At 45.1% G+C, this 23,749-nt stretch overlaps 1 protein-coding gene across 1 annotated transcript; it reads left to right on the top strand.

Moving 5' to 3' along the window:
- Nucleotides 1-100: 100 nt before the first annotated feature.
- Nucleotides 101-17,399, top strand: LOC149337062 (ribitol-5-phosphate xylosyltransferase 1-like). The gene is made up of 6 exons (XM_089553294.1): nt 101-427; nt 1,836-1,940; nt 3,447-3,546; nt 6,621-6,929; nt 11,825-11,989; nt 12,631-17,399. The coding sequence occupies exons 1-6, from the start codon at nt 286-288 to the stop codon at nt 13,052-13,054; spliced, it is 1,245 nt and encodes a 414-aa protein (XP_089409420.1). The 5' UTR covers nt 101-285; the 3' UTR covers nt 13,055-17,399.
- The last annotated feature ends 6,350 nt before the right edge of the window (nt 17,400-23,749 follow it).

A 23,749-nucleotide genomic window follows, 5' to 3' on the forward strand; every position in this document is an offset into this window, starting at 1 on the left:
AATAAAGTTAGTTCTTGTTTTATGGTTTGGTTTGGTTTGTACTTGACATTAGGTCATACGGAAGCAAGGCAGAGTCGTAGCCAGCCGATAACAGCTGGCATGGAGCCATGCTGAAAGCTGCACGGATCCCGTGCAACTGCTGTGTTTTGGTCGGGCTTCAAACCGTCTGACCGGAGAAGTACTGACGATCGATCGACCACGCTATGCGTAGAAACCGGGAGGTTGGTTGAAAACAGCGTCGTGCCATCCCCGAACTGTTTCCGCCTTGTGGTGCCCCTCTGAGCCATGGTCAAACTCAGGCGCGTTACTGTCGCTGTGCTGGTTGTTTACGTCGCCCTGACCTGCTACACGGCGTATGTACTCATATCCAGGAACTATAGCTCTAAGCCGAAAGACAGCGCGCGGAAGGGCTCATCCCGCCTGTCAGGTGAGTCTCGGGAGCGCACTGCCAACTTATAATGCGCAGCGCAGGCAATGACAGCGTGTGGAGTACACGCGCAGTGGAAGAAACGTAGTCCGCATCTCGTGGACGCAAAATAGGCGTTGAAGCCGCTCCGAGTGGCCACTGCGATCGCCAGTTCGCAGTCGCTCACTCCGTTCCAATTCGTTCAAGTTCTTCACTGTGCCTGTTGAACAGACTGTCATGGTTTGAAGGCCGCGCTTTGTGGCGTCAGAGAACTTCAACGCATTCAAAACAGCGGGCAAGCTAAACACGTGAGCTGCCTATAGTCACTGGCGAGCACGCCTCAACAGTGTGCATGTAAACGGCCGCTAGCATAGGTTGGGGAAGTTCGCGAAGAGTACGTTACATGTAAATCAAACAAGACATACCATGGCCACAAGGAGTTGAGACCTGATTCTACGAATTTTTCGATATAACGAATGTCCTCGTACCGCCGCATTGACCCTAAGGCATCAGAGTTTTCTTGGCTTAACAGTATTTTCGCATCCCTCACGGACTTCTTGAAATTGGCAATCATCTTTATCCTGGTATTATGTTCTGCCTCGCACTCATTCTGAATCTATATTGTGGAGGCTATTTGTCTCACTGTCAGAAATATTCGTTGTATCATTGGCGAACTTGAGATCTGTGTACACATCAGTAGTTTCGGTCATCTGGAACACTACTTTTGTACCAAAAAATTCTGGGCACATAGGGGCTTCCAACAAAGTGTCTTGCACGAAAGCCAGTCGCATGGCGGTTAATGTTGCTCGCGTATTTAGCATTAGACAGCCTGCGCGAGACAGCTTTCATGGATTATTCTGCTATTGCAAGGAGTACTGAAAGGTCCTGCTGCTTAGTATGCTACTAGCTACTAGGTCAGATGGGTAGACATGTTATGGTTCTGGAAATGATGCTGCATATTCTTGTGAGTCATTGTACCATGTGCCACAAAATGCTTGTAAAAATAAACTTCATTAAAGCTGTACAATGGAAGTTGAGCCACATATTTTGAATCAAGCATGTGCTTTGCTTTCTGCAGAAAAAGGATGGTTGTGCAACGTGATAAGCTGGAAATGGTGGGAAGGAGATTCCGAATTCTAGACTTAGCGAGTTTTTGCCGTGTTCTGGCCGGGAAGAAGTAAACTTTGCTTCCTGCAACTGATGTCATACACCTTGTCACAACTCATCCACCTTTTGGCATTTTCCAAAAATAATGGTAGTCGCGAGTCTTTTCCATTGTCTGCAAGCCTCGCACATATGGTATGGACATTTGTGGCCAGCAGACTGAAACTGCACACAGAACTGCTTTCATGTTGCTGCATAGAAAAATTTGTTTGAGTCATTTTACCACATAGATTTGACCTGTGGCTTGTCTCTCCAATTCTTACAGGAGCCAGAGACAGAGCTGAGTGGAATCCATGGGGAGAAGAGTTGAGCTGGAGCAACACTTCGCGTCACGTCCACACAGTTGAGATATGGGGCAAGGCAGCCATAGGTATGTGATTTTAGTTTCTATGATGCTGTAAATACTTGCTACACAGGGACTGTAGTCCTTAAGCAATTGGCTAGGCTGTGTTCTGCCAGGCAGTGTTATGCCAGAAGTGTTATTCCAGGCAGTGTTATGCCAGGAAATGTTATGCCAGGCAGTGTTATGCCAGGAAGTGCTATGCCAGGCAGTGTTATGCCAGGCAGTGCTATGCCAGGAAGCGTTATGCCAGGCCCAGGGACACAGTTCAGGAGAGTGGCCCCCCGACCTTTGCCAAGCGAGAAATTTTCCGTGGAAAAGCTGCAATGTCCACCATTTTTTTCTTTTAGCGAAAAGTTTCAAGAACGCATTGTGCAAACTAGACCACCCTCTCCAAATGTTATCTATAAACCTACCTGTGGCCAGACCAGGCTAGGTGTCATACCACCTTGGTATTTGCCTGCTGATAATTTTGCAACTGAAACGAGAAGTGGTGATGAACAGTGCAGAACAACATCTTAAGCTGCAAGAGAGGCAAATTTACCATTGCATTTGTTTCTTCAAGGCAGTATGAAGGTGTTGATTGTTTTGCATAAATACTGCTGGCAAATGTGGTCTCCTACATAGACAGTCATTTCTTGGCTGGTGTTGAGTGAAGACATGCCGGTCAGTTGAGTAATACTCATTAGCGTGCACCTGAGCAGAGCTGCACAGCTGCAATAGAAAGCTATACAGCTTCTTCAGAGTCTTCGCATTTTGAAGAGAAATACATTCTAGTCCAGGGATCAAGCTGGGATCACTGCTGCCCATCTGGGGCAGTGGCTGTACTAACTAAGCTAACCAGGACGGCTAGCTGATGGCAGGATAAGACCGTATTGATCAATTCGAAACAGGAAACTATGTTAGTGCAATGTATTTAGGGAGAACCCCCAGGGTGGAGCAGACTTCAGTCAAGCCTTTAACCACCAACTGCAAGCTGTACTTGTCATGGGAGTTTGTACAAATATTGCCAATGACGAGTCGCACTCATCAGGCCTGATGTTGCATTGCTCCTACTGCCAAAGACAAGTTACCATTGGTAGTTGCGTCAGTTGCAGTTTTCAACACAAGAGGGCGGTAGTTGTATATAAAACACATTTCATGCCTTTTCGCATGTTTTTAGCATGACAGCATATTCACCAAAAGAAATTTGGCACTTCTGGTACGTTTTTCGGGGATTAATATGGCAGTTAAGAGGTAAGGGACTAATTAGTCCGCACGAGTGACTGCCTCAAACAGGCGAGTAATCCCAGGTTTGATCCTTCACCAAAGTGAATTTTCCATCAACTGCAAAGTTTCTGAATGTGTATAGCATTCATCTGTAGCTGTATGCTTGTACTTAGGTGGACGTTAATGAGTATTGATTGAAATCACTATGAAATGGGGGCTTTCCCTGAATACGCTGGACTATGACATGCAGATGAGGGTAAAAAGCAACAATTTTGGCAGCGCATGTCCATTGGCTCTGAGCACTCTCTCGCATCGCCTACTGTCTAGGCCTCTACTTGTGGGAGCACATCTTCAATGGTCGACTGGAGCAAAAGGGAGACGGAGGGTGGAGCTATGGCTTCAGGAAGATTGGTAACCTCAAGTTTAAGTGAGTGTCAGCACCATTTGTTTTATTTGCGACAAAAACTCTAAATCATTCACAGTGTCACTGGGAAGTACCCCTTCCCTTGCTATGGACTCAGGAGCAGGCCTCATGAAGGACATAGACACCAAATTTTTGCTTGTGTGCTTTTTTTCTTTCAGATGATACAATATACCAGTTTACATTTTACATGGTCAGCATCATCATCATCATCAGCCTGACTACACCCACTGCAGGGCAAAGGCCTCTCCCGTGTCTCTCCAATTAACCCCGTCCTTTGTCAGTTGCCGCCACTGTATCCCCGCAAACTTCTTAATCTCATCCGCCCATCTAACTTTCTGCCGTCCCCTGCTATGTTTGCTTTCTCTTGGAATCCACTCCGTTACCCTTAAGGACCAGCGGTTATCCTGCCTTCGCATTACATGCCCTGCCCAAGCCCATTTCTTCCTCTTGATTTCAACTAAGATGTCATTAACCCGCGTTTGTTCCGTCACCCACTCCGCCCTCTTCCGATCTCTTAACGTTACGCCTATCATTTTCCTTTCCATAGCTCGCTGCGTTGTTCTTAACTTAAGCTGAACCCTCTTTGTTAGCCTCCATGTTTCTGCCCCGTAGGTGAGTACCGGTAGGATACAGCTGTTGTATACTTTTCTCTTCAGGGATATTGGTAAGCTACCATTCATGACCTTAGAGAACCTGCCATATGCGCTCTACCGCATTCTTAGTCTTCGAGTTATTTCCCTCTTGTGATCCGGATCTGCGGTCACTACCTGCCCTAAGTAGACATATTCTCTTACTACTTCCAGCACCTCGCTACCAATTGCGAACTGCTGTTCCCTTGCTAGGCTGTTGAACATTACTTTGGTTTTCTGCATGTTAATTCTTAGCCCCACCGTTCTGCTCATGAACAAACCTTCTTTGAACAAACCAATTTTACATGGTAATCCTGTGATATCCACGGGCAACCCCTAAATAATTCATAATTAAATATCTTGACACTGTTTCAGTTTCGGTTTCATCTGCTGAACGATGGCTGTGATGTGTAGTTGGTACTTTTGTTCCTTGAGGCATGAAAAAATGACAGTACAACGTCTGATGCGTCATTTGTTGTCATTCCAGCTCTTGAAGCAGGCTGGTTTAAGTGTTGTAGTGAATTACTCCGTATTAGCGTGTATATTGCAGCTTTTTCATGCCTCACATGACCTAAAGGCCAAATAGATATCACTGCCATCATTTGGTTGATGAAACTGAAACAGCATGAGAGAAGGAATTCAGTTATAAATTATTTAGCGGTAGCAGGTGAATATCGCAGTGTGATCCATGCGTACTGATATTAATGAATTGTTTGAAAGAAGAAAACATGCAACTAAATTTTGGTATATAGTCCTTTAAAATCCACTGCACACAGAAGAACAAACATGAGAGCTAGAGGAGTAGTGACAAAGAACTTACTGTTTTGTATGTAACAAAGTTTGTCCACCATGTGCAACAAAGTGGTGCTTTGTAGAAAGGTTTCCAGGATGTGTATTGGTGTTTTTTAGTATACACTTCTGCTTTCTGTCACAGACATTAGGATTGTAAATTGTGTGCTAGATGATAGAGGGAGTAAATACTCATGAGCATTTATTCAAGTCCAGCCATATATCTACGACACCATATTTCGTTAATAACTTTGGATGGTTTGGTTTATGGGGTTTAACTTCCCAAAGCGACTAAGACTATGAGGGACGCCGTAGTGGAGGGCTCCGGAAATTTCGACCACCTGGGGTTCTTTAACGTGCACTGACATCGCACAGTACACGGGCCTCTAGAATTTCTTCAAAGAAATTCAACCGCCGCGGCCGGGATCGAACCCGCGTCTTTCGTGTCAGCAGCCGAGCGCCTTAACCACTGAGCCACCACGGTGGCTTAAAAACATTGGAATAACATTGCATGCTATATGAGTTGGCATACTTTTTTCCTCAGAGCTGTTCTACTCATGTACTGCTCATGGGTGTGTGCTTGACTTGCTGTTGAAATGCTTTGGCTGCCATATGTCCAGGTTGCTCAACAGCACCAGTTTCCAAGTGTTGAAATCCGTGCCTTAGATCAGATTAGAATTGGAATTGTGTTTCCAGATCCAAGTTTATGGCAGCCTAGTGCTGCAAGCATACACACTTGTCCGACTTACTCCTGGTTGTGAGAGTGGCCATGACTCAAAAGCAGTATCAAATCGTAGAAAGCAAGCTGCGAAGCAATACGTACAACATACAACATTGTTGTTCACAGCTGTTCAATGAAATGCTAGTGCCAAAATCTAGTTAAAAATACCGCGAAGTTTGGAAACCTGGTACTAGTACTTTTACAGATGCACCACTGAAAAAACTTCAGGCCTTCTTAACCACATCCTTAAAGCAGAAAATGCGATAACACTTTCAAAGTCCGCCCACCTGCAAATATTTAAAGGATCACTTTAATTTTGGAAGTAGGCCCACCCCAGAAAATGGATTAAGGTGGATTAGTAGGTGAGTTACCGTGGATTAGCACAGTTTTGGTGGGTTGGCGTGGCTTAGTGGGTGGATTAAGGTGGAAGAGTGGGTCTGGTCAGTACAATACCTATATTATAATCCAATGGAAGGTACTGCAACATTCTAGTCCTCAGGTTTTCAAATTTGGTGGTGCTGATGACATGACGACCCTCTTGACTAATCAGGGAATTTGTTAAGGAGAAACCCGGTGGTTTTTGCAAGTCGACACCCTAAGTGATTTCACATTTAAAAATATAAATGTAAGACACTATGCCACAGTGATGTGCATCGTAGAACTTCAGCCCCGTCATGTTTTAGCAGCATTCATTGACTCAACCTGTGTTACACTGAGTGGAAAACAAGTGAAATATTTTTCATACAAATAGAAATGGCACTCATAACTGCACTTTCTGCTAAGTTTTGACCCAAAGATGCAAGATAAGAGTCATTTTAAAGCTTTAAGCCTGCAGTTATATGAGGTGACAGTTTAATGAGTGCGTAAGTTGCATTATTCCGTGCTCTGCGATTCGGCAAAACAGTTAATTCAGCGGACTGCCCAAACTTGCGTGGCAGGTTCAGGACTGGGCCGTGGATCGTTCCCACAACGGTGCCCCAGGATGTGACCCACGTGGTGCTGGTGTTGAATGGGCGTGAGCCAGCCAAGATAGCGACTGCCCAGATCTGGCTGGATTCCCTGCCCAGCTTCCGCAAGCTCAAGGGGGCTGCCGTCGTCCTGCTGGGTGACGAGGCATGCTCCGGTAACACGTGGCTCCTGCCATACCTAAAGTCACGCGGTGGCCGGGTGTCGGCAGCATTCATCGTCTACGACACTCCGCTGGTGGATGACAAGGAAGTTTTTCAGTGGCCACTGGGAGTAGCTACGTAAGTTCCTTCTGGCTGTTGGTGTTGGCATAGAAGTTAAGGGGGGATGAGGGTCTTAAAGACTTGTTTTTTTATTTGTCATCGTAACTTGTTGAAACTTGGCACACATGTGTATCATAAAATGCTGATTTCAAATATGCATTTAGATTTCAAATATCTCAGCTGGAAGGAAATTTATCGCAAAATAACATTCCAATTAGGCCATTTCTTACGGGCCTTCATAGTAATTTATCAGTTAAAGAAAGCTTTTTTAAGAATATGCAGGCATTTCCAAAGGTCCCCACCGCACATGCTAAAGCTTTCTTTTTTCCTTTAAAGGGAGACTGAAGCACTTTTTTTGAAAATCAGGCTGGCAGCGTCTTACTGTAGTTTTTCATGCTGTATACTGGAATATCGCATCCAAATAAGGCAAAAACAAGCGCGAATTGCCCTTTTTAGCAGAAATATGCGGCCTGTGCCGCGGGGCACGCTGCCGCCCGTGATTGGTCAAGAGAGGTCGTGACGTCACTTTGAGGACCGGAGAAGCTGCCGATGCGGATCCGGCGCTGCGTTGAGTGCAGATAGCAGCTTTCTGTGGTGTTGTAAAAGCGAATATGGCGACTATTTTTTTTACTGACCTCCGAATAAAAGGATACTACAGTTTGTTCATTCCACGTATCACCTGAAAGCAAAAAAGACACAAGCAAAAAACCCTATGCCTAGCACAAGCATACGCCAGCGTGAAAGACGCGTATGCAGACCATGCGTAAAGGGTGCCAGCACAACCTCGGCTCATGTTCTCGGAAAGGAAGGGGTGCGAACAATACTCAAGTCAATTACCACCACCGGACGCCTCCTGGCTCGCCCTAAAGAGCGTCATCCTAAAGAAAAGGCCCAAAGCGCTGTGTACAAAAAATCCTGTTCTCAGTACCCGGCGTTGTAGGTCGGGGCAAGAAAGTATTTCAAGGAAACGATGAAGCAGCACAAAGTTGATGTCAAAATGAGCGAAGCGCAGTGGCCAAGCACTGCGAGGCATGTGACCACAGGATAGTGACGCAATCATTGTGCGCTGGAAACCAAGCCAAATACGCGCACAAGGCTGCTGCTTTACTCGTGGCGCGTTCAGCAGATGCCAGAAAATATTAATCTCTCCCTCGGAAACGTTCGCCCTTCCTAGATTTTCAATTTAGGTTCAGTGAAGTAGTGGCCAACTACATGTGTGTTTAAAAGCCAAGCCAGCTGCAACTCGCCCGCTGCCACAACTTGATGAAGAAACCAGTTGCGAAACATGGTTTTTTTTTGCAAAAACTTGATTGGCATTCATTTCTCTCTTAAATTTGCATCCGAAATCAGAACGTAGAACGCTTTCACTTTAATCGCTTAGCTACGATTAAACGAGATGCCGCATATGAAGAGCTTCGATGCTTGCTTGCTTTGCTTTATTGTGCTTTGCATTGCTTGCTTGCTTGGACACATCGAACCGAGTATAAAATCACTAACCAAGCCTTGCTGAGCACGCCTCAGCTGGTCCGGTCGCACCTAAGCTGAGGAGAGCGACACATGCTTGAGCCTCTATAATGTTTCTGCAGGGGCTAAATGAGTATGCTTCTGCTTTTAGAAGAGGCGCTTCTTGGGAATGGTGACACGCCTCTCATGCGCGAGAAAATCAAAGGAACTGTGTCATAGTTCAGCCGCGCCTTTTCGACAGAAATCTCCAGAGATCACATTAGGGACAAGCTCTGCATGTAGCCGGTCTCACGAAAGTGCTTCGAGCAGAGTACGCTTGCTTTGGTCGGCTTGAATTCATCGTCGCAGCAGCGAGCACTTGTGCTGCGAGCTTATGATCTTGCGGAAAACAGTGGAAGACGGCACAGTCGCGGCCGTAGCTATTTGTGGACACGAACGCAGAGTAGTACCTCGTGTTGAATCTGATTTTCAAGGTCGGCTGACACGCTTTGTACGTCAAAATTCACGCAGTACGAAGAACAACGCATGCAGCACGAGAAACAACGCGCGCTGAAAGCTCGCTCGGGTGCACCGAAGTATCCCCGGCTCCTCAACGTGACTTCACGTTGGCCGACATGAACGAGGTTTCCCTCTCCGCTGTTCTCCTCTCAAGCGCTCGCGCGGGGCGCGGGAGATTTAAATGTCTCGTTTTTAATTGGTGATTGCGCCACTGTTTTAGCCGACATCGAAAAAATAATTTCACATACGTGATCAGCAATGACACTACTTCAAAATCCTAAAAAATTAGGTGATTCGAAAACCGCCTCAGTATCCCTTTAAACATGATATATATTAGCAATTAGGCCAAGTGTGGGCCACATCATTTTTTCTTTGCAACTTTGTTCGTTATTTATGATCGACAAAATTACTTTATAGACATTTTGTTAGCTTTAGGATGTGCTTTGGGCCTTTGCAAGTGTCTGCTTATTTTTAAAAACTTTTCTTTAACCAATAAATTACTAAAAAGGCCCGTATAAAATGACCTAGTTAGGATAACTTATTTTGCCATATATTTGTTTCCAGCTGATATATTTGAAATCTTAATGCATATTCAAAATCAGCATTCAATGATAAACGTGGGTGCTAAGTTTCGGAAAGATATGTTAACAAATAAAAAAAAAAGTTTTCAAGACCTTCATCCTCAAGAAGAAACTAGCATCACAGTGATTCTAGGCTTATTTTTTGCAAAGAAAATAGGGTCAGGAAAGCTTACAGTATCCACTTTGTAACTGGCTCAGCATCTTACAGGATTTCTATGCTGGCAGAGGGAACTGATTGCAGAGTCCCTCACTGACAGATAGCGTTTTCAGTAAATGTGTTAAACATGCCATTGCACACGATGACATCACTTGGCAAGCAAGCTCTCTGAGGCTGCATTTGCTTGTCCTTCACATTACGGTTAGGCATTTCTCGCACATACAATTTCAACTAGCATTCCAGCTGAAAGTAAAAGTCTTTAAAACTGATGCAACATGTTTACACATGCTGTAGTAGCATTTGTGCGCATCTTACTGCACATCTGTCAGGCTTTTGTACAGCTCTGGCTACAGTGAGAATGTGCTAGCTGCATTGCTTTCGCAGGAGAACTACTTTCATTTTAGCCCGATAAGTTACTTCTACAGGTTGTGTCATCTGTTGGCAATTATTCTTAAGACAATTATTCTTTATTCTTTCCCGTTTTTCCGACAATTATTCTTTCCCGCGAAGAATCGCGGATTTTAGCATTTTTCGCTGAATTATGTGTTAGCAGCCGCATTCTTCTTTTTTATATTATTGTATGGCGGCAAGCAGACATAATTGCAGATGGCTATGAGATGATTTTAGTGCTGCTGGCCTAGCACGAATGCTCTGCCCTTTTCGTCTGAGCACTTCGCCTCAATTAGCCAAAGTTTTTGAGAAATTGGCTTTTCCTTGCAGCCCATAAGAGAGAGAGAGAGAGAGAAAAAAATTACGCTGTATTCACGATTTGCAACAATGTTGCGATTCTGGACATCAGTAGGAATAACAGAATGATGGGAATGCGATTAGTTTTATGATGTGAATTCTTTTGAATTGTAGAATCTGGTATGCCTCAATGCGCCTGCTGCTCCATCCGCTCATGCAAGCTGGCACATCAAGTGCTGTGGTTCTCGCAGCGCCACGTCCGCACACTCCTATGGGACGAGTCACACTACTGGCGCCCGTAAAAAGAAGTTTTTTTCGTACTTGCAGAAATAATTGGACTTTTTTTTTTCTTGAACCATCTGCTTCAGGAAATGCCTCGCATTATGTTTTGAAGCAAACTGTGAGTACGGCGTAATTTTTTTTCTCTCTCTCTCTTGTGAGCTGCAAGGAAAAGCCAATTTCTCAAAAACTTTGGCTAATTGAGGCAAAGTGCTCAGACGTTTCTGGGCTAAAGGCCGTACACTTAAACTTGCGGGAGGCTTCCCGTGGAATATTGCCATTTCTTTGGTCTCGCTTCACGGTGTAAAATTTTACACCACAGAAAACTTGGGGCCTTAGTTATACTGTCTCAAATGTTATTTTGCAGCAGGTAGTTGTTAACACAGACTACAGGCTCTGAAGCCTAAAGCTACTCTTGCTGCATCACAATCACATCTGTCACTCCAGCTTTGAGCACGATGACCACTTCACATGCAAACTGTTCAATCACAGGACCACTACACCTGGTGTGTAAGCCTGTCATGCGAGAGGTGCGGGGTTTGATCCCCAGTGCTGTCAGGTACCCACTGGTGATACAATGGGCACAAGCTTTCTCCTGGCCTGTTGCTCGGCTTAATCAGGGTGAAGTGCATGGGAAATGGGTCTCTGACCCCACTTTGAGCAATACAAAAACACCTTGTGCCGCGGTTCTCGTCATCATATCTGGTGTGTAGGAAAGTTTGTCTGCAGGCTGCAGACCGATGTTTGGAAAAGAAAACTAAACACTCTCAGTATATCCTTGAGGTACATTTACAGAAAACAGGGACAATATCCAAAGGGCAGAAGGCTTGACTACCAACCGTTGTATGGTTGTATGGGGGAGTTCCGTCAGAGAGGAACTGGTTTCCTGGTTATGCCATTGCATGTGGCAAAGAGACAGGCTTAGCTCATTTACATTTCTTTAATTGCCATTTGGCAGTGGTTTGACATTACACTGAGTGGCAGGCAGTGTGAGAACACGAAGTTGCCCTGTACTGCCAGCAGCCATGTTTAACCGTGCACTGTGTCTCACTCAGCTATGCTTTGCAGCTCTTCATCACACGGTGAACTGAAACAAACAAAGCTGAAGCCGGCATTTTTACTGCTTTGTGAAACCACCAGCAGAGCGACAGAGAGGCCTGGAGAAGAACTGTTATGTGCACGTGTGTCACGTGCGCATCTCTTTTGTATGCCGTGAGTGTGCATTGTTGTCCATCCTCTTCCTGCAGGTATCGTGGTTTCCCCAAGGCTCCCAGCTCACTGCTGTCATCCGAGGGCCAGCGTCCCTACCCGTGCAACTTTGTGGGCACTGTGTATCCGGGATCGTCACGAGAAGAGCTCCTGCGTGTCCTGGGTGACCGTGGTGCCCCCTGCTACCTGAACACCCGCAACGAGTGAGGGAGCTCACCCATCTCCGTCCTTCTTGTGCCCCGAGGAATTAGTAGCATCTGTGAGGATGCGTACAAAGCACTCAAAAGCAGTGGCATTTGCGGAATTTACAACCATGTAACTCCAGTTTTATGTGCACCCCCTGTATGCATCGCATTTTAAACTTGACGCTTTCAGGAACATCTTGCATTTAGTGCTCTTAGTGCCAGGTGTAGTGCTGAAAGTGTTTACATTACACTTTACATTACACATCATTTCAACCTGCCGCGGTGGCTCAGTGGTTACGGCGCTTGGCTGCTGACCGGAAAGATGCAGGCTCGATCCTGGCCGCAGTGATCGTATTTCGAGGGAGGCGAAGCTGTAGAGGCCCGTGTGCTGTGCGATGTCAGTGCACGTTAAAGAACCCCCGGGTGGTGGAAATTTCCACAGCCCTTCACTACGGCTTCCCTCACAGCCTGAGTTGCTTTGTGACTTTAAATCCCCATAAGCCATAAACCAAACCAGTCCTCCCACCAAACTAATTTGCTTTGCACAACACTGCTTCGTTGTGGAGTTCCCCATTACAACATGTTGCTGTGTTAGCAGATCCTTTGAGGTAATGAGGAGCTGTGGTTGCTGAACCTTTCACTTTGTTTCCTCTTGGCAGATGGCGACCCCTGGAAACAAAGGCATCTCTAGAATCATATCTGCTGGCCCTGAAACTAAGCGACGTCACACTGAACCCAGCGGGAAAGAACCCAGAGTGTTACCGCATCTACGAGGCCCTCGAGTTCGGCTCGCTGCCCGTGGTTGAGGACCGGACACTGTCACCAGGCTGTGCTCCCGCAGACGGTGCCAACGGAACCTTCCGCCTGCTCAAGAAGCACAAGGCCCCGCTCGTGTACGTCAAGAACTGGACCCAGGAGCTGATGCCCATCGTGGAGAAGGAGGTGGCCATGAAGCCCAAGGACAGGGTGGACAGGAGACAGGCACTGGTGTCCTGGCACACGTCCTTCAAGCGTGCCATGAGGGACAGGTTCGTGCGCGTGCTCACGGAAAAGTTCTTCAGCGATGAGGTGAATGAGACATGACAAATGTCTATGATGCGCAGCATCTACAATGCACTCAGGACCATGGTCTGGTCCTGGTGATTGCGAACATGGCATTGCGTTGAACTGCGACACCAAGCACAACGCTTCCTGCCGTGGAAATGGCTTGCATCATTTACCGCCACTATCAGGGCTAAGTTGACAGCAGTTGTGTAGAAGGGTGTACACATGAAACTAGGTGACAACATGGTGCGAGGCCTGTGCTAATCTGCAGGGTTAAGACTGGTCGCACGAGGCGTGACGTGATGAACAAGTTTTTGCACGTCGGTGATTGTGCCACAACAGAATGTGCAAAGTGCCAGTGAAGCATTGCTTTCACAAGATCCAGAAGAGCTGGCAAAGATGTGGAGCTGCTTCATTCTCCTGCATATACATTTGCTTGTGCATCAAGATTCAAGCTGAGGCAGTCAACGTGATATTGCAAGCAGTTGCAAATGCCAAGGACAGCAGATGGGAAAGGCTCGGTGTGCTGTGATTTTTCGAGGGCTGTGCAAATGAAAACTTTAGGCAGGTGGTGACCAGGTTCTTCCCAGGCACTGTGAACTGTGCGTGACATCCTGTGGCATCCCTGAGCTGTGCTGTAGGTAGTCTAAGCAGTCATTTGTGAAGTCTGTCTTCTCCCACTTCAAAGCGAAATCAGTGTCTGCAGAAGGAGTACTCTTCCTGGTTATGTGAAGGTTACAAGAGCAGACATCTTTGCAGACTGGCCGGAGCTATCATCATCATCAGCCCAACTATACCCACTGCAGACAACTGCCCCTGCCATAGATAGGTGCATAGGAAGAAACGGGACATATTATGCAAGAATGTGACATGGACAGTGCACGTACAGCTGTGTTGCTGCAAGATTTCCTGTTGAAGGAGTTGACAAGGTGTGCCATTTGTGAGTGACGCTCTTCGAGACGTGCAGGTTCACTTCAGCGCTGGTTGTAAACGACAAATTACTATAACATAGACTGTAAGGTCGAAAAAGTGACTGCACCCAGTACCCCAAGAGTGCAGTCACTCTAAGAATTGCCTACCTGGGCAACGGGCAAATATGGGAGCTTTCAGTCAGGATGTGGTTATGTACCACTGTTGCTGTAAAAGGCGCAGTTCAGTTGCCCGGAGGGTGTGAGACGATAACATATCATTATTCACCGTCATTGATGAGCGGACTGTGCTTGCGCATATTGAATTATCAATGTGCTGATGCCATGTTTGCATGTTTGAGCAGTACAGTTGCAGCCTGAACAATACAGACCACACTTTGGTGATAAAACTCCTCTTGTGCATTGCCTAGCGAAAAATGAAAGCACGCTTGATACTTAGTACCGCAAGTGAGTGCTGTTGGTGTGTTTGTACATAAATGTGGCAAAGCTTGCCATTTCCTTTATGCAAGCAGAGACAATGCTGAAGCATGGTCTGTATTATTCTGGCTGCTGTGATTTAATGTGTGAGAAAGAAATGGTGCTAGTCAGCCGAGGTGTAGAGCCTGTCCTCAACAAAGGGGTATCCCCAACTCTCGCCTCAGGAAGGTAGGAAAGGAATTGGGCAGCGTGCAATGCCAAACTTGGGCTTATTGCCCCTTGGATTTACTCAGGTGCACCGAGATTTGTTATGCAGGCAGGATTTCATTGGTGCTATGCAGAGGTGAGCATATGGCTTAACGAAACCTGCAGTCTTTTTCCTGTGAAAATTTCAGCCCTGTATGACTTGTGTGACATATGTGAGAACTGTTTTGAAGATCTCCTTCTCTGGTGGGTTTCACCATGTTTTATAGGGCTGGTGAGAGACAACACCGAGCCAGACTCTTTTAATCGGTCTCTACCAGGTGTTTAGGGTGCCATAACAAAACCTTTAGTCTTTCTCTGTGAAAATTTCAACCCTGTATGACTTGTGCGACATATGTGAGAACTGTTTTGAGGATCTCCTTTTCTGGTGGGTTTCACCGTGCATTCGAGGGCTGGTGAGAGACAACATTGGGCCAGACTCTTTTAATTGGTCTCTACCAAGTGTTTTAAGGCTCCATTCATCTGCTCTTTTCTTCAGCCTTAGATATGCATTCGTCCCCTTGTACATAATGCTGCCCTTGCCCAACAGTCAAGTACTTCTCTCCTTCACTGTCAAATGCCCCACCGCGGTGGCTCAGTGGTTACGGTGCTCGGGTGCTCACCCAAAAGACCTGGGTTCGATCCCGGCCGCGGTAGCCGAATTTCGATGGAGGCGAAATTCTAGAGGCCCGTGTGCTGTGCGATGTCAGTGCACGTTAAAGAACCCCAGGTGGTCAAAATTTCCGGAGCCCTCCACTGCGGCGTCCCTCATAGCCTGAGTTGCTTTGGGACGTTAAACCCCAATAAGCCACACTAAACCAACCTCCGCTGTTAAGTGTGGATCACATTCCAGGTTCTAAAGGTGCTCAGTGGCTCTGGAATCATCCAACCTGAGTGACTGGATGCAGCACTACTGCCGTTAAGCACGTGGACACAGTTGATTTGCACAGATACAGATGTACTGTTTGCAGCCTCATACCGGTGACCAAGTGGTTTAAGGTGTCGGGATGTGGATTCAAATCCCTTTTTTCTTTCTGGCATACATATTAATGGAATTTGTGTCCTTTCACATTCCATAAACGCACGAGGCCATACCATAATAAAATGTTAGCCAGTCACTGCAAGTGCTTGCTAATATCATTATTACACCTGTGCACTCAATTCATCCTCTTCACCCGGTCGACATTCCTTCCTTTCCCAGTTTGAGTTGCATCTGCACTAATTATTGGCGGAAAGTGCCTAATGCGCATTCCAGAATGTAGGCCAGTTTCTGCACGTGTGCCCAATGTGTAGATAAGACGTAGAGCCATCACTAGAAAAGCAAAACCTCTCTGGAACAGTTTTGCATGTATCACCGCCAGCTGTCTTTCCAGTGGCAAGCACATCTCCAGATTCACATCTTGTGTGGCATTCGAGTGATAGCAAGTTAAGTCATTTTAATACTGTTTCACATCACACGCAACCATTGATGGCAAAGCTGAGGACGGAATGTGGCCTCCTGCAGAATAGAACAGACTTTTGTGGCACTGGCTCTAGCTTCTAAATAGATTGTTTTTTTTTTCTTCTTCTTCTTTTGCGAACACTGCGCACAACTGACATTGTATATATAGCGTGCCTTTGTTGCGTTACTGTCGTGGCTCGAAGCCAAGACCCACCGCAGTGGCTCAGTGGTCAAGGGCAGCCGTGTTTCGATGGAGGCGAAATGAAAAAGGCCCCCCCCCCCCCGTGTGCTGTGTGACATCAGTGCACATTAAAGAACCCCGTGTAATCTAAATTAATCTGGAGCTCTCCACCACGGCATTCCTCATGGCTCTGTGTGGCTTCGGGATGTTAAGGGGGGATGTGGGGATCAGATCGCAAAAATCGCGAAAAAAGTCGATTTTTGAAAAGTACACTTTTTGGCATCTCCTACACTGTTTCTATGTTGTACTGAAATATTTCGCCCAAAAGTAAACTTTAAGCGCTCCAAATAAATATATTTGTTGGCATCTACACATAGACAGTGTGTGCTAACTTAGAACTTTCAGGCTTCTTTTCTTGAAAGTTTGTTTTGAGCTTAATACCTTGTTCGTGGAAAGCGTAGCACAGCAATGGGTGCATGGATTTTTACCCCGTTAGTTTTGTTGTGATCACTGAAACGTGGTCTGAGTCGAGACACTCCGAGATTTACCATTTAGGCTCAGATGTTCTTATTACATGGTAATTAGAGCATGATACATTCTAATCATAAAGAGAAGGTGTACATTGTGTCCTGTATGAAAAAGAGGAGAGAAATTTTTTAGATATTAGAAGCATTTACAGACTTGTAGCTTGTTTTTTTGTCATGCTAGGCTTTCCACAAGCAAGCAACATGGGGACAACATATAAACACTGATAAAAGAGAGCGTACTGAAGCTGAAACTTTGTATCTGATTGTTTGATGCTCTTTTAAGCCAGTGTGCCAAATTTCATCACTCTAAGTAGAAAAATAGAAAAGTTGCCTTCAGTCCCCTCATTCCCCCTTAAACCTGACAGTTAACAATGTATACTTGAAGCTGGCATTTGAAAGTGTCTTTTTGCACCACGGCTACGATGCGAATGTGTTCAAGTGTGCTGCTCAAAGACGCCTTTGTTTCATAATCGAAATTGTTTATTTTGCCATAGTGCTCTGTACACAGAAAACCCACTTCAATGAGTTCTACAAAAGTGGGCACCAACACTGTCAAAAGGCAAACTGACACCAGTGTTATACAGCCCCGTTGCAATCTTCTTCATTAGCTCTTAACCAATGCCTCTTTCAATAAAAGCACATAATGCATTGAGTTCACAGTGACTAGACAAAAGCAACTGGTAGTCTTCGTGCTTTTGTTTCACTTCATGCGGTTGCTTGGGTACGTACAGAACGAAACCAAATCCTATTCATCTGACAACTCAGATTTCAACACGAAAAACATGAGTTTGGCACAATGCGTACCATGCGTTGTAAAACGTACAGTCAGGCCGGAATGAATCGCGAACAGAGCATGTCAAGAAAACAAAATATTTCACCTGCCTACTTTCAGCTGAAGTGTACAACTAGCCTGATTCATGTGTCTGGGCAAAGGGCCTACTGAAATGCATAATCGAAAATAGGTTGTAAAGGAATGTCTCGCTGCAAAGCAGAAATGTATGGCATATGCGTGTTCGCGTTTCATTCCGGCTTGACTGTACATGAGATCGTAGCAGCTATCCTTGTGTTTTAGCAATGCAACAGCTGTCTGCCATCTGATGAATTCATATCAGTGTTTCATTAAAGACCAGGTACTAAAATAAGAAGTTCCATTCCTCTTTCTTTCTTTGTCCACTTGACATATTTCCCCGACATCCTTTCATCATGACACACATTGAGCTGGAACGCATCCTTAAGTACAGAGATCGATAAACAAGACAGTAGCAGCCGCATTGCCAAAACTGAGACACTCTTCATTCTTCACATAAACACCACTGGCGTTGTTCTGGCAAGCTTCTCGGCGAAGCAAAAGCATCATCCAACTCTTTAAGCAGGCCTGGGGGTACCTCTACGAAACGGGTCACTTTTGCGTGACGTCATGTGGCGAGCGGATAATCGCTAGCGGCGAACCACGGAGAAGAGAGTTAGTTCCAAAGTAAACCGTTTCATGGATATACCCCCTGGTCATAGAGAGGCCCCAGTTTTTCAGGACTAAAAGAAAGAGTTGCAGATAGACACACAAATATTGTCTTTGAATACAAATACAGACACTGACTGCACACTTTTTTTTCACCAGAACACGCAACACACTCCATGGTTCTCCTTGACAGCCTCATAAATTTGGTTTATGATTTTAGTCCGTTCTACAGCTACACTTCCGTAAAATGGCACCCTGAACCGTTAATCTTTTACCTGAAGCTGCTTCCAGTGCATGCTGTAATTATGCCTGAGTCAGCCTGTCAGGTCAGTCTGTCCAGCTGTCAACCTAACTTAACAAAATTACACATCCCCAAATAAAACTAATTTAAAGTATTCACAGAGAGTCTACACACACTATGTGCTTTCACGTTGCTCAACGAGAACACCGCCGCGTCGGACTAGGTAGCAACCGCCTAGCTGCTACAGTGAGTGCAAAGTACAAAGAGACTGATGTGATATAAAATAACTTTGCAGATAAAAGGGTCTTCAGATATAAAGCAAAAATTCTTTCCTCTTTAGTTTGAAAGTATTACTAACATGCAAGTATTACTAACATGCAAAAAAAATGTTTCTTCATTAAATCCATTAAAAAATATTGAAGCTGGTATTGAAAACCACGTCCTTCCTTAAACATCCAAGTGGTCTGTCTCACCTTCGTACTTCAAACAAAGTGCTATGAGTTTAGCCTGTGTGTTATGAGTTTATATTCTTAGCATTGATAAAGGATGAATCCTTTATCAATGGCCCAAATGCCATCACATCATTTTTGTTTCAGCACGAGAGTTTGCAGGGCAGTCAAATGAATAGAGTAGAACGATGGAAGAAAAAGAATCAATGTGTTAAACCAGCCCCGCATGTATCTACTCTTAAGAGGGGGGGGGGCACACGAAGAGAGAAAAAGATTTCGAGTCGCACATAGTACTGGTGGAGATGCCAGCTTTGGGGCAAGTGTTTGTGCTAAAACCCACAACTCAAATGTAAAAGAGCACCTCTACACTTGTCACACATGCAACGCTCCTAAATTAAAATTCTTAAAATTCCCACAACAACGAAGTGTACAGAGTTTTCACGAGTAAAAGAAAAATTAGTGGTGTTCAAACACCGCTATTCAACTTGTACACAAAAATCCTCACTCTGTTGACATTTCGTTTTTTGATGTGCTTGGCCAAAGGTGCAGTTCTTCCACCAAAAAACACGTGCAGTTAGTTTTCATCTTTTTTTTTTCTTTTACCTACTGGAATGCTAGATACTCACGTGAACGTATAACATCAAAGAGATCATAAGTGAAGTCATTAAAATACCAAAACGTGTAAGCCTAGACAATGGGCAATTTCGATGTAACATTTCTATCAACTAAAGCACAACTGATCAAAGACATGAGTGTTGCATCATCAAAAGTGCATTTCTAGTGCGAGTCACTCTTGCCAAAGGCATCACCACCAAAGGCCTGCAGTTCCAAAGTAAAAAGAGTATTCCACGTTCGAATTCATATCGAATGCACAAATGCATTTCAACACAACAGGCTTCCACTGACAAAAGACATGACCTGTGGTTGCCTTTCACTACACAAAACACTACGTCAACTTCTTTTCAGCTCCTCAAAGGGGAGGGGTGGCGGTTACACGCTTAAAAGACGTGCAGATAGAAGGACTTCAAATTTCTGTCTTGGATTTCCCTACCATGAACAGTTGCAAGAGTGCACGTGTTGTGCCATCTCCGCAACCAAATCACAATATCACAATGACTACCAACTAAGTACCCGTGTCCTATGTACAAGTAGTATATACAAGTGTCGTTAGTTGCACCGCAATCCGTAAGCTGCCACAGTGAGGTACCACTTTAGGACAACAAAGATGTCATTCAGAAATGCCTGTTATCAAACAGCAGACAGGTAGTACAGTAGAACCCCACTATAGTAAACTCGATTATAGTAAAGTGAAGCTGCGGTCCTACTTCGTCTTCCATAGACGACTGCACATTTTTTTGTTATAGTAAAGATTCTTTTACAAAGAAACTGCTGTAGTAAAGAGCGTCTGGCCGTGGCGATGTACTTCCCGCGGAATGCTGACATCGTGGAACGTGCGACGTCTATGATGACGAGGCAGATACCGAATGTGCTCGTTGAGGTGGCTTCACCACCAAACTCGACAGCCGCGGGGAGAAGCCAACTTTTCAAAGACCTTGAGGCCGTGAGGCAAAGCGCGCGGCGCGCACGGAAAAAATAAAGCTGGCTATGAACGTAGAAAGAAGGCGACGCGGGTCACTGAGAAAGGGAGGCCAGTAAGAGTAGCACACGGGGAAGCAGTGGCAAGAAGCAGGGACGCGGCAGAACTGTGTAGGCAGTTTTGCCACGCATGACTTTGTCGTGCACATTTCTTAACTACTGCCTATTAAATGACACTGAAGCCACAGAAGACGACACCGTGATCATGCAAAAGCTTCAATTTTCACATGGAAGCAAACTCACTTTATTTTTGTAGCCGCGTTGTATTCGTGTAAATGCGGTACTTCCACAAGATGTACAAGCAAATGTGATAACCTATGATAACTGGTAATAGGAACGATGAGAGCAGAATGTAAAGTATTTCTGAGTGTTGTTTTATAAACCAACACTTCAGGCTTAATAAGTAACCAGATGGCATAGTTACAACCACGCCATCACCAACAACTGATATAGTAAATGCACTAATAGTAAAGATTTCTGTTGGTCTGAGCTACTTTGCAATAGAGGGATTCTACTGTACTCCCAAGCTCAAAGACCTGTCTGAATAGATATAGTACAGGTTGCAGCATGAAGCTAACCTTCTCTCGATAACTTCGTAAATCTGTTCCTCACACTTTCGTGCAAACCTTGCAGAAATGTACAGAAAGGCGAAGAGGAAAGAGTATTTACATAAATGCACCGGCTGACTGCACGATAGCTAGCACATAGAAGCAACATTTTGAGGAGTGAAGGCAGCTAGAACAGTGCAGTATGTACACTCTAAACACAAGTACGCCGAAGTGGTAGTAAAAAGGTGGTAAGATAACCTCTAACACTCCCACGTGCACAAACTTACACCCTTTTTTTACTCCTCTTTGTTTAGAGAGTACATTTAATACAATGAAAGCCCAAATGCAAAGACTTGGCTCCAAGCTTGAGAAAATTTTATGCTACTGCAGTCAGCAGTGAAACGCTGAGTGCACTGTGGAGAAGGAGGAGTTAAAAGAGTGCGGTTCAAACATTAGAAAAAAAAAACGACTGACTGCCTGAGGCCTGTCTGACTGTCCATTACATAACAACCTTCTGAACAAGGAGCAAGCATTCCCCATGTGCCTTAGTTGCACATATACCTTCTTTCTTTTTTTTTGTTAGTCTCTGCACGAGCGTTTACAACTAGCTTGGGCTTCAATCCTGATTAAGCACTTGCTCTAGAAGACACTAATAGTGCTCACTGAGTGGGCACTGTATTATTAAAAGCAAAATACGGTTTCCATTTCTCTCGGGTGTGAAATATGTCTGCACTGAGAAAATATGCTCACTTATCTAGGATAATTTTCTGGTGAACCCTACATAAGCTCCACAAATGAAGTTAGTGGCTTCACAGCTCCAATAGGACAGTAGTACCACACCCACAGTTCCCTTGATAATAGTAGCATGAAAATTAAAATACAAATATCAAGAGTGAATAGCGATCACCTAGAAAAGCTGCAGGCAAAGACCACTAAATTTGATCTACTGTCTCGCAGGAATACTGACACGAGGTGAAGAACAACACAGCTTCTCTCCATCTCCTCGCCAACTCTTAGCTGGGAAGTAATCGGGACACGAACAGGCCAAAGAGAAGCGTCTTCAATTGCACAATCCTGTTCAACAATCACAAAAGCTGGTCCACTACTTGTTCATTACACGTTCATTGTTCATTACTATGATCAACTGCTATGACCACTGTTACCCCATATACCCAACAAGGAGGCACAAAAGGAACGTTAAAAAAGATGTTTGGAAGCCTAAAAAACAATTCTGCCACCGTTGCCACCTTCCATCACATTGAGGCATGCCAACATTACACTTGTTTGCCACACTCAGGCCCTCCTGATCTGTGCACCCAAAATAACTCCCCCAAAATTTCTCTAACAAGAAGCTCCAGCTGAGGACTTGCCGCACTGTCCAGCCACCAACATCAGCAGTTCTGTTTTCCATCGGCAAAACCCTATGCCCCTTCACTGGAGCCACTCAACCAGACACCAGATCCTTATGTAAACACTTCAGTGGATATCCCTGGTTGTGCACATTCCAAGCACGCTAAGCAAATAAGTGGCGACGTGGGCACTGGGAATCGATGCTTCAGAAACAGGCCATCTCTGTGATCCGTCCCAAAGATGTTTCAAGTGCTCAGCATTTACAGGGCTTCTGGCACCTGAACCTAGGGTAAACCTCGCAGGATATGCGAGGGTTGTGGGTTCAGATGCCAATGGCGACACGTGGTTGTTTTTTCTTCTACTTTGTAATTGGTTATCTTTCAGGTAAAAACTGGTAGCACTACTAAATTCTCATTGACCAAAACCACAAATTAAAAAAAGAAACATTCCCCTATGACTTCCTCGGTTTCAGTGACTACTGGCTTTCTTCATTAATAGTATATGCAGTTTTGTACTGAAGAGAACTGCGAATGACCTTCTATAAGGACAGTAAAACCTCGTTGATACGTTCCCGGTCCATACAATTTCTTGGTTCATAAGCTCAAAATCAAGCGCAATAAAAAGGACCCATTGAGTTATACTATTTCTCGTCTGGTTATTACATACCCGGATAACACGATTTCCTGGCTACTTTTGTCAAAATTTCAAAAAAATTTTTGTCATATAATACGTTTCACAATAAAAAAAATGTGTTGAAACAGAGTGGGCCGAACATGAGGGCACAGGAGAGCTGAAATGCAGTGCGTCAGTTCCGCCACACAGTGGTTTCTCTGCAGTCCATAGGGGCAAAGGTCTTGGCTTATGGTTGTGGGGTTTAATGACCCAATGCAACTCAGGCTATGAGGGATGCCATACTGGAGGGCTCCGGATAATTTCGACCACCTGGGGTTCTTCTAACGTGCACTGACATCGCACAGTACACGGGTTTCTAGAATTTCACCTCCATAGAAATGCGACCACCGCGGCCAGGATCGAACCTGCGTCTTTCGGGTCAGCAGCCAAGTACCATAACCACTGAGCCACCGCAGCAGCACACAGGTGCAAAGGTGAGCAGCATCCGAGAACAAACTGCGCTAACATAGGAGCTGGTCGTTCCTGCCCTTCACAGTGCCGAATGGCTAAGGGACTAAGAAGCATCTGACTACAATGGCGCATTTACATTCAAGCAGGCCGGGTCTGGAAAATGCACGCAGAGCAAGAATGCTGCGATAGTCAACCACCACGGTGGCTTACCCACAGTGTGCTAATGCAAGAAGGTGAAGCATATATAAACAGTGCAAAAGACATTCCGGCTAC

The sequence above is a fragment of the Amblyomma mixtum genome, chromosome 7 (assembly GCF_055824585.1).
Source record: "Amblyomma mixtum isolate Tamu chromosome 7, ASM5582458v1, whole genome shotgun sequence".
In the NCBI taxonomy this organism is placed as follows: Eukaryota; Metazoa; Arthropoda; class Arachnida; order Ixodida; family Ixodidae; genus Amblyomma; species Amblyomma mixtum.

Coding starts and splice junctions, on each gene's coding strand:
- LOC149337062 (XM_089553294.1), top strand. CDS start 286: ATGGTCAAACTCAGGCGCGTTACTGTCGCTGTGCTGGTTGTTTACGTC. Junction 3,547..6,620: donor ATTGGTAACCTCAAGTTTAA/GTGAGTGTCAGC, acceptor CTTGCGTGGCAG/GTTCAGGACTGGGCCGTGGA. Junction 6,930..11,824: donor TGGCCACTGGGAGTAGCTAC/GTAAGTTCCTTC, acceptor CTCTTCCTGCAG/GTATCGTGGTTTCCCCAAGG.